Raw genomic sequence first — 11509 nt, forward strand, 5'->3', positions numbered from 1 at the left:
GCTGTCTGTTTTTTTGGAATTGGGTCGTGGCGGTTAATACACTCGAAACTCTTCTGAAAGACCTGTCTAGTCCCTGTTAAATATCAAGGTCACTCTTTGTTCCCACCTCCAAAAATAGACACAAGATGACCCATAGTGTCGCTATCAGATTTAGATTTTAACCACAGGTAAGTGTTGGAAGACGCTCACGTCAGCTGTATCTTTAGCAGGTGTGTTTTCTGAGACAGGTGGGAGATCACAGGGGTCACCATAAATGCAGCAAAACCATGCAGATGATGTGAATATTGCTCAATGTTATTCTGACTTCTGAGTTTTATTTGTGATAAAATATTTACAAGTCTAAGCCTAAAGTACTACACTCCTGCACCATTTGTGCAACAAGCTAAAAGACAGATCACCTCAGCAGGAGCACAGTAATGACCTGGCAACCAGCCACAACAACATAAAAATCCGTTTCTTGACATCTTGCCACATTCTCAAGTATCTTGAGACTATTAAAGCGAAAGTAGGCTTTTCAACACTTCTAATTTGCCTTGAGTGAGTGTCCTTATGTATTAAAGTTGCTGTGTCAGGGGTTGTCCACTAGAGTGAGCACAGAATGTGAGGAGTTATTGCATCACATTGACGTGAGGACAAAACAAGAAAATGCACTGCACGTAATGCTGAGGGGAGGAAGATTATAGTACAAACCGTTTTGGCAACATAAGGTGAATTAAATAAAGCAAGATGTGACATTAAAAAGAGTTTGAGTGCTATAAAATAAACAACAGCAGTTTTAGGTTCATGTAAACAAGTACGCAATGTAACATACTGGGGAGAGATTTCTTTGACATTGTGATGGAAACCTCTGAATCATGATATGTGAGGTTAAAGTCAACATAAAAATCTAAATGTATCTCATTTACTTAACATACCTTTCTGGTATTTCATTGTTTGTATAGTTAGCATGGTCTAGTTAGCCGCTCTGTTTATTTTCAAGCAGTTGCTATTGAAATGAATGGGAATTAAAGATCGCCTTGAGCTGTAACCTTAGGTGAGGAAATGTTAACCAACATCTAAATAGCTTAGCCATTGTTTTAGACTGTAGTTGTAGGTAATGACTTTCTAAAATGAATTCCCAAAAGGGGGTTTGCATTTATGTCACAATTTGGTCAGTAGGATAGGATGTGTGGCCATATCGGCGATACTCGGATGTAAGTTAACAGCATGGATTGCATGGTTTATGTATTACGAATACGTAGTTTTACTAATTTATGCTTTCTAACCCTGCTGAAAAAACCAGCTAAAACCAGCCTAGGCTGGTTGGCTGGTCTTAGCTGGTTTAAGCTGGAAATGGCTGGTTTTAGCTGGTGGTTTCCCAGCCTGACCAGCTAAGACCAGCCTGACCAGCCTGGCCAGGCTGGAAAAATGGCCAAAACCCCTCTAAAACCAGCCTGCCTCCCAGCTATGACCAGCTAAAACCAGGCTGGTTGACCAGCTAAAACCAGCCAACCAGCCTAGGCTGGTTTTAGCTGGTTTTTTCACCAGGGAAACCACAGAAAAAAATTTGTGGAAGCGGCTAAATCATAGAGAAGGACTTGGTAAGCAGGAAATGGCACAATATTTTGACAAACTCAAGTGAATAGATGTACGAGCAGTATTAATTAAGATACTAGCCTAATATTTCACCTACCTGACTAGAAATTATACAAACAAACACAAATGTTGTCAAGATTCTTGATTCCAACCACACATGCCTTTCTTTTTTTTTTTTTTTTTTTTTACAGTTTAGTTGCTCTTCTTCTTGATTTGTTATAACTTTTGGCAGTCTATTAGTACTCCAAATGTTTTTCCCGTTCTGACTGATTAGTACAGCCCAAAATATGACAATAACTCAACATTTTCAGCAGTAATATTTACCAAAATATGCAAGGTTCGTTCGTTTCAGTGGCATTGTTTATGTTCAGTGCCGCCAATATGACCGATTGATGACACGTTGTGAAAACACTCTATGTATTAAAAATAATTTAGTTCTTTTAAAAAGTTCACTTAGTTTACCTAAAAAATAAAATAGCTTATTCATCCTCAAGCCATCCAAGATGTAAAGGAGTTTGTTTCTTCATCAAAAATGTAGCATTTCATCACTCGTTCACCAATGAATGGGTGCCGTCAGAATTAGTGTCCAAACAGCGGATCAAAACATCACAATAATCCACAAGCAATCCACATAACTCCAGTACATAATTTAATGTCTTATGAAGTGAAAGGCGGTGTGTTTATAGGAAACAAATGCATCATTGATATGTTTTTAACTATTGCTTTTGGCCAAAAAACAACTCCATAATCCATAACAACGCAAATCCACAAACATATTTGTTTAGAGCCATTTCTGACTGTTTTTACTTGTAAACAATGCTTGATCTGTGCATATTTCTCCCCTGATTCAGAAAAAGGCAATTCTTTCACTGGAGAAAGCAACATTATTTTAGCTGCAAGCAGTGGTTTAAAGGTAAAAACATCTTAATGATGGATTTTTGTCTTACAAAAATGCACGTTTTCGCTTCATAGCATGTTAATTGATGGACTGGAGTGGTGTGGATTACTTGTGAATTATTGTGATGTTTTTCTCTATTTCTGATGGCACCCATTCACTTCAATGGATTTATTGGTGAGCAAGGGATGTAATGCTACATTTCTCCAAATCTGATGATAAAACAGCATCATCTACATCTTTAAAGGCCTGAGGGTGAGTAAATTTCAGCAAATTTTCATTTTTTGATGAACTATTTCTTTAATAAAGGTACTAAATTGGGAGTAATATTAAAAAAGCAGGTTTGATTGTCTATTCCAGTTGCTCAAACAGTAGTGTATAGCTTTTGAAACGCCAAGGTCATTGGTCTGATTTCCAAGAAATGCCTGAATGGGTAAAAATATACACTTTGAATGTAGTATAGTTTGCTTTGGATAAAAGCATCTACAAAAATGCATGAAATCAGACTTGATGACACATTGTGAAAACACTCTATATATTTAAAGTAATGTAATGCTAATAAACATTTAAAAAATGTTTACTTAGTTTTTCCAAAATGGAAATTTGCTTGTTTATTTATCCTCAGGCAATCCAATATGTAGATAAGTTTGTTTCATCATCAAAACAGATTTGGAGAAATTAAGCATTTCATCACTTGCTCACCAGTGGATCCACTGCATTGAATGGGTGCCGTCAGAATTAGAGTCCAAACAGCTGATAAAAACATCACAATAATCCACAAGCAATCCACATAACTCCCGTGCATAATTTAATGTCTTATGAAGTGAAAGGCGGTGTGTTTGTAGGAAAGAAATGCATCATTAATATGTTTTTAACTATTGCTTTTGGTCAAAAAACAACTCCATAATCCATAACAACACAAATTCACAAACATATTTGTTTAGAGCCATTTCTGACTGTTTTTACATGTAAACAGTGCTTGATCTGTGCATATTTCTCTCCTGATTCAGAGAAGACAATTCTTTCACTGGAGAAAGCAGCGATATTTTAGCTGCATGCAATGGTTTAAAAGTAAAAACATCTTAATGATTTTTTTTTTTATTACAAAAATACATTTTTCACTTCATAGCATGTTAATTGATGGACTGGAGTGGTGTGGATTACTTGTGAATTATTATGATGTTTTTCTCATCTTTTTGGACTCTCTTTCCGACGGCACCCATTAACTTCAAAGGATCCATTGGTGAGCAAGTGATGTAATGCTACATTTCTCCAAATCTGATGGCCTGAGGGTGAGCACATTTCAGCAAATTTTCATTTTTTTATGAACTATTTCTTAAATAAAGATACTAAATTTGGAGTAATATGAAAAAAGCAGGTTTGTATGTCTATTCCAGTAGCGTTTATCTTTTGAAATGCCAAGGTCATTGGCCTAATTTACAAGAAATGCATGAATGGGTAAAAATATACACTTTGAATGCAGTATAGTTTGCTTTGGATAAAAGCATCTACAAAAATGCTTGAAATCAGACTTAAAAACCTTCACATCAATTCCTGATTTAAAAAATCAAGCGCCATCCTACATGAATATTCAGTTTCGCTCTGAAATACGTCACATAACTGAAGTAAATTGGCTTGCTGATGCCTTTCATGTTGCTTTTAATGAACAGATTGTAATCAAGGAAATTTCCTCATTGTACTCCCGTATCTGTTATTCTGTGTTTAACGTGTTGAATAGAAGATGTAACAGCTCATTTTCCAGCACTGCTCCAGAAACAAATGTGCAATATGGTCGTCGCAGTTCAATACCAAAATGAAGGCAGTGTCCCGTCGCCAAACGATATTAATCTTAATGAGTTAATAATGGCATGGGTCTGCGCGCCTGTGTGAGGACACGGCCCACTGATCACATATTTCAAAACAGACTGTGTGTGCTATATTCCCCTCCAGAGCGAGGGAAGCCCCCACAACATCAGGGCCGTCGCTGAAAGCTTGTGAAGTCACACTCACACATACACACGTTTGAGACGGCAGGCTGAAGTTTGCCTTGCGCTCCGATGTGATTGGAGAACAGGTCTGGAAGCTGCATTGCAGCAGCTCGGGGTCGGTCGTGACTCCAAACTCGAAGGGAGGTGTGCGAGTGAACTGTAATGGGGGACTGTCTAACATGTTCAAAGGGAATGGTGTTTCTCAAGGCCGTTTCTTTAGATTTTGATCTTCGTGAGTGTATTTCAGCAATCTGAAAGGTGTGAGTTGAAACTGAAATGTTTTTATGGGTGAATCGCCTAAATAGATGTCTGGGTTCCATTTCACCCCAAGATCAAAAGAAAAAAACAAATTGTATTTTAATAAATGATGTCGTTTTTTTTTTTAAAAACATGGTGTTACATCATCATTTTTATGGTAATTAATCACGTTTCACCACAAATTTACATCTGAATGTATTTCTGGATGTCACTTGAGCAATTCATTTGTATGCAATGTATAGGTTCATAAAGGCAGATATTATGATACAGATACAGTGTTATTTTTTTTGCAATATGTTTCCCACAAATTCTTACTACTCTAATGCATCGAAAAATAGTTTTCATAAATCTAAATGGTGACTCTCATTTCTGCAACACAGTCATTTTTTTCTGTATTTTTACAACTTTTAATCAAAACTTAAACATTTCTCAATATTCTTCACAATATTTTTTCTACATATATTTTTGCGTCTGCATATTGTGCATATTTATAATTTATTGTATTACATTAAGAATTAATTTAATTATTATTATGATTTTTACTTTAAACCTAAATACTCAGAATAATTTGAGGTTTCATAGTTTTATAGATTTTATTAACAGAATTATTTAGGTGTTTTTTTATAAAAGTGCAATTTTTTTTTACCTTTATATATATATATATTATAATTATTATTATTAAAAAACGTTTGTTTTGTTTTGTTTTTACACTGTAATATAATTTTTATGGCAATTAAGCATATTTTTCCACTCACAAATTGCCATTACTGTAATGCATCTGGGTGCTTTTACCCATAATTTTTATTTATTTCAATATATATATATATATATATATATATATATATATATGTGTGTGTATATATGTGTGTGTGTGTATATTATATTAATTTCTGCAACACAGTATTTTTTACTGTATTTTCAAAACTTAAATCTAAACTTAAACACAACATTTCACGATATTTTTTCTACATAAATATTTACTTTTGTAAATTAGGCATATTAATATTTGTTGCATTACATTAAGAATTACTTTTAATTATTATTATTTAATTATTTTTACATTAAACCTAAAATATTCTGAATAATAGTTGAGATTGAGGTTTTATAGTTGTATAGATTTAATAGTTAGGGTTAGGGTTAGGGTTAGGGTTAGGGTTAATATCATATTCACAATATACATTAGGTGATTTTTAGAAAAGGGCAATTTTTAGACTTTTAATTTCAGACTTTTCTTAATATATATTACTATTTGTTGCCCCTTGTAATATAATATAATTTCAAAGGTGATGGTCATTTCTGCTTGCACTAATTTTTTTATTGTATTTTTATTTTAAATTTATTTTTTATCTAAGAAAACACACACATGTATTTAATCTTTAATCAAATAAATAAATGAATGAATGAATAGCATTTTTTTGTATTTAATTGTCATGAAAAAGAAATCAACCTGAATAGTCCTATGGTCCTTGATTTTTTTCACAGAAAATATTATTCATTTTTTTCTGTTCTTTCCCCTGTTGATATTGGGATGACATATAACCTTGACATGTTTTTGAGAGGTTTGTGTTGTGATTATGTGGATACTTGTTTTCCAGTATCCACATAATCAACAAGAACAAACAGTGCACTTCTGTAAGAAACCTGTCACCTTTTCTGTGTCATGACCCAGCAGCTCAGACCCGGCCTGCTCTAGAGACACACACAGCTGCGGTTCTCCAAGGAATTTCTTTGAAACAGTCTTCGGAAGCTTTTTAAGCATCTTAGCCTCTCGCCGGCTTCCAAAACAACATAATCACTTTGATTCAGCCACAGTTACTGCTGCGCGGTGTGAGCACAACACGGCGGCCCAGCAAAGAGACTCCATTAATTAAAACATGCGGATTAAAGACTTATGGTTTATTTTGGGCATAATTTCATAAACTGGGATCAACATTTAATTACAAAATTGGTGGATTTGGCGAGCATTACGGAAAAACGGTGGAAAATGTTTAATAAACCCTTTGGGCCCAACCAGAGCTGACCTGGAAAGCAAAAGACTTTCTCCATCCAAGCATTGATTATTTAATTAAAATATGACTGCTGTATTGATAAGAATCTGTCTATAAAAACAATGAAAGGAACCAGACAGACAGGCAGATAGCAAAGAAAATGTGTTTCTATCTAGAGGTGTCAACGCTAAATTGGTCTGGTTGATTTCATATTGCTCTCAATACGACAGCTGTGTCTCCCCCTGCATTACACGTCATTGACTGGAACCCCCCAACCCGCCCACCCCCTTTTGACAGCTCTCGGTGGCGCGCCTCAGCGTTGGGGACGCGCTCGGACGCTAACACTGCGGTTTGAAAAGAGCCCACCTCCATGTGAATGCGTGCGTGCTCGCCACCCTTCTGTTGTTCTCTCTCCGGAGCGTGCACGCACGCGTTTATCCCCACCTCTCAATGTATTTCCAGCGTCTGCTGGACTTGTACAGACACCGCGTCGGATTGCGAATACAGATGGAGATCTTACTGATGTCTCATGGCCACCGGCGTACCCGAGCCGCGCGAAAGCACACAAGTCAACTATGATAGGCGCGACACACTAACATGTGTCAGGAGTGCCAAGCTGTGCGCTGATGGAGAACATAGAGGAACCGGCTGAGAAAGAGATTTGTTTGGATATCACAGGAAAAGCTGCCAGTGGAAATGAGTCCTGAAGAGAAACCAAAGAGGCACTTTACCGCTGCGAGTCTATGGAGAGCGAAGTGCAGACTTTCTGTCTTCTCTGCGAGAAATGGAAACTTAAATGACTTCTGACCACCAAGGTGAATTCGTTCTTCATTTGAAGCACTTTTACAACCTGCATTGATATAAATGGCTCAGAGTGGTTTCACACAACAGCGTTTTAAGTCTGTGGGAATAAACTGGACATATAGTCATGTATGCATCTTGAATGATAAGCGCAATCCTCATGGTTTTTAACCCGTTACGCACGTTTAATTCGGAGTAGAAGCGGCTGGAAGATCCGGAGTGGGAACTCAGGAAAGGTCGGTGCTCCAGTCAAGAGAATATTAACGCGACAGGCCGTTTAAGGTTGAATTTGTGTGTGTTTTATCAACAGTAACGCTGTTGTGCACTGCACGTCCGTTTGATAGGACGCGGAGTCTCCAAAGAACGCTTATTCTGAATCCGAAGAACAAAAGAGGGCGGAAGGTTTATTTTTAGGAAACCGTGTTGAGTTATTTTTCTTAAGGAAATAATTTTCCCGTTTGGACGCTATTGGACTTTTCCTGATGTGCTCATCCCCTGCTGGACTTTTTAAAATGTTTATCTGATCAAGAGTTTTTGGACTTTATTATCCCTGACTGTGTTGCTTATGAGGAATGTCATAACTTACGTCAAGCAGTTCTCTAAATGGTCTCATAGAAGCAATTTTCTTCTTGAAAACCAATGTAATGGCTCATTTATTGGGAAAATGGTGCACTTGGCGTCGGGACGGAGTTAAGAAGTTCCCCATGGAGTCAAAGCAAACAGTCCCTGACTTGAGTCTTAATTTTTGTGGTGTTATTATGTAACTTTGATTCATTAGCGAGAGAACATTTTGATTCACTAGTAGTAAGTTGAAAGATTCCATGCGCCTTGGATAAACCTCTCTGACCCATGTGCGTCAAGAAGGACAGAAGAGAAGAGGAATGTGCTATTGACGTCATGAGGAGAAATAAGCGAAACTTAAAATCCTGGAACTGTCTAAACGCTTGAGTAAATTTTACGTCATCTAGTCGTCAGAGCCGCTTGGCATTTGTTTCCACCTCTTGATCCTTTTTCCATCCAAGCACCTTATTTTCATCTGAACGGTGTCATGGCTTCTCCTCAACATCAACATCTGCTGTTTCACAACAGTGAAGTCAGCTGCGACTCCAGCGGCGATGGCACCGTGTCCGTGCGGATCAGCGGCACCAAGCCGCACAAACAGCAGCGTGGGAGTCTGGGCGCCAGCGCTATGTGCAGCATCATCGGGGGCTCCAAACATTGCAAGTACAGCATCTCCTCCAGCTGTAGCTCAGGCGAATCCGCCATCCGCAAACCAGCGTTCAAAGGCCTTCGGACTCAAAGGAAGATGCCACAGCTGTTCGAGAGATCTGCCGGACACTTCTGGAACCCTAAGTTTGACTCCAACATTCTGGAGGAAGCCTGCCGCGAGCGCTGCTTCCCTCAAACTCAGCGGCGTTTCCGCTGTGTGTTGTTTTACTTGGCGGCCGCCAGCCTCCTCTGGGGGCTGTTCTTCATCGCTAATGCTAATCGATGTGAACGGACTGCCTTCTTACTCCCCACGGCCTCTTTCCTACTCCTCTGTTCTGTCCTGTTCATCTTCACGTTCACCCGCTTCTACGCCCACTGCTACAATCAAGCCTCGCTGTTGCTCATCGTGGTGACGTTTGCCCTCACTCTTGCACCTCAGATCCAGACTTCAGGCTTTGGTGACTTTAATGTTCCTCCTTTGAAGGATGAAGAGGATGCTGGCGACTTCAGTGGCGCTGAGGATAAAAACTTGACATTTGAAGCCACCCGCAGTGATGCTCCAGTAGCCCCTTGTTTGTCCCCAGTTGGGACCTTCTCTCTGGGCATGGAGGTGCTTTCGTTGCTCTACAGTTTCCTCCACGTCCGTCTGTATGCTTCGCTCCTGCTTGGCCTGCTCTACTCAGTGCTTTTTGAGACGCTTGGCTGGATGCACTTGATTCAAGGCAATGGGTGGAGAAACTCCACCGAGGAACATTTGGAAACGCTCTACTGGCTGATCCCAGGAAGGGCCATTTTGCATCTTTGTGCGCACGTTATTGGTATTCACCTTTTTATTATGTCTGAAGTGCGTTCACGCAGCACGTTTCTCAAGGTCGGCCAGGCCATCATGCATGGGAAAGACTTGGAGGTCGAAAAGGCCTTGAAGGAGCGGATGATCCACTCGGTGATGCCTCGGAGGGTGGCTGACGAACTCATGAAGCAGAGCGACGACGACAATGACAATTCGGTTAAACGATACTCGACGGGAGCGGCTATCGCGGGCGCCTCCAGCCCTAAGAGCACCAAACGGAAGAAGACTTCCATCCCTCGGGGTCAGATCATCTTTCGACCATTCAACATGAAACGTATGGAGCCAGTCAGCATCCTGTTCGCGGACATAGTTGGATTCACCAAGATGAGCGCAAACAAGTCAGCGCATGCCCTGGTGGGACTCCTCAATGATTTATTTGGACGCTTCGATCACTTGTGCGAGCTCACGTGTTGCGAGAAGATCAGCACGCTGGGAGATTGTTACTATTGCGTGGCTGGTTGTCCCGAACCAAGAGAGGACCACGCCTACTGTTGCATAGAGATGGGGCTCGGGATGATCCAAGCCATCGAGCAGTTCTGTCAAGAAAAGAAGGAGATGGTGAACATGCGTGTCGGTGTCCACACGGGAACCGTCCTTTGCGGGATCCTCGGCATGAAGCGCTTTAAATTCGACGTCTGGTCCAACGATGTCAACCTCGCCAATCTCATGGAGCAGTTGGGTGTTGCCGGGAAGGTCCACCTTTCGGAGGCCACGGACAAGTTCTTGGATGACCGCTACTTGCGTGAAGACGGCCGAGTGCCTGAAAGGATTGGGCCAAGTGTGGTTGCAGATCAGCTCAAAGGTAAGAAGTGCCTTTTTAATGACTGACGTTTAGTACGTGAGCATGTTTCCTTGTTGTGCTTAGCCTGTTGTGAAACTTTTCCTCGGTGGGCCGAGTGAGACACTTTTGGCTCTTGGTTCATCTGGCTGTTAAAACTTTCTTTGCTCCATTGAAACTTTATTCTTCAGCCTGCGTATTGTCAGTGTCCTCAGGGTCTATTTGTCAAAGCGGTTTGTTGAATCTTTGCCCCTGCGGTTTCTCTGACAGATTCGGTTATCGGAGTAGGTCTTTTAGTCAGTAACATGCTGTCTAACCTTTGCCGCAGCCTTTAGAAAGAGGCTTATATTGGGGATTTGTACAGTTTTTCCTCAAAAAAGGTCTGTCGTTTTCTACATATGATCATGTTTTCAGTCGAAAGGTCAACACAGCAAAATTAGCATACGTAAGTGGAAAATGAGCAAACATCTAGTCATGTTAGCATGCAATACAATGTTGGCATACATTTGTTGTTGATTTTTGCATATTTTATTGTATATATAGTACATGGTATTTCTGCCAGATGTTGCTCTTCTCGTTTTATTTTAAGGGATCGTACATCTAAAAATGAAAGTTGTCATCATTTACTAATCCTCTTGTAAGACTTGGAAGAAAAAAATGTCTGTGTTAATTTATATATTTTCCACAGAAGCAAAAACATGTGAATGAGTAAATGCAGTGTTATACTAATTAACATTGTATTTTTTTTTTGTTTTAGTTTTTTTCTTTTATGATATTTTATATATATATTTGCAGAATGTGCTAAATGTTATTTTACCAAAATAAGAGGGATCATACAATATGCATGTTATTTTTTATTTACATAAAATACATTTACAGACTGTACACAAAAGAAAATAACAGTCAAATTTATATAAACTATCCTGTTCAAAAGTGTACATACACTTGTTTCCTAATACTTCAGAAAAAGTCTTTCTTGTCCCACAGATTCTTTTGTTTTTCAACATTTTTGTGTATTTGAACTCTCTCCAACAATGACTGTATGATTTTGAGATCTGTCTTTTCACACTGAGGACAACTGAGGGACACATATGCAGCTAATACAGAAGGTTCACACTCACTGATGCTTCAGAAGGACAAACCATGCATTAAGAGTCAGGGGGTGAA

General features: G+C 39.2%; 1 protein-coding gene across 1 annotated transcript in view; it reads left to right on the forward strand.

The window, feature by feature from the left end:
* The first annotated feature begins 8553 nt into the window (after nt 1-8553).
* LOC141295723 (adenylate cyclase type 9) overlaps nt 8554-11509 on the forward strand; it is a 94985-nt gene continuing 92029 nt past the window's right edge. The window contains exons 1-2 of the mRNA XM_073827026.1: nt 8554-9214; nt 9257-10366. Of these exons, the coding sequence (XP_073683127.1) occupies nt 8554-9214; nt 9257-10366 (1771 nt within the window). The remainder of the gene's footprint in view (nt 9215-9256; nt 10367-11509) is intronic.

This window comes from Garra rufa, chromosome 1 (genome assembly GCF_049309525.1).
Source record: "Garra rufa chromosome 1, GarRuf1.0, whole genome shotgun sequence".
Classification (NCBI taxonomy): Eukaryota; Metazoa; Chordata; class Actinopteri; order Cypriniformes; family Cyprinidae; genus Garra; species Garra rufa.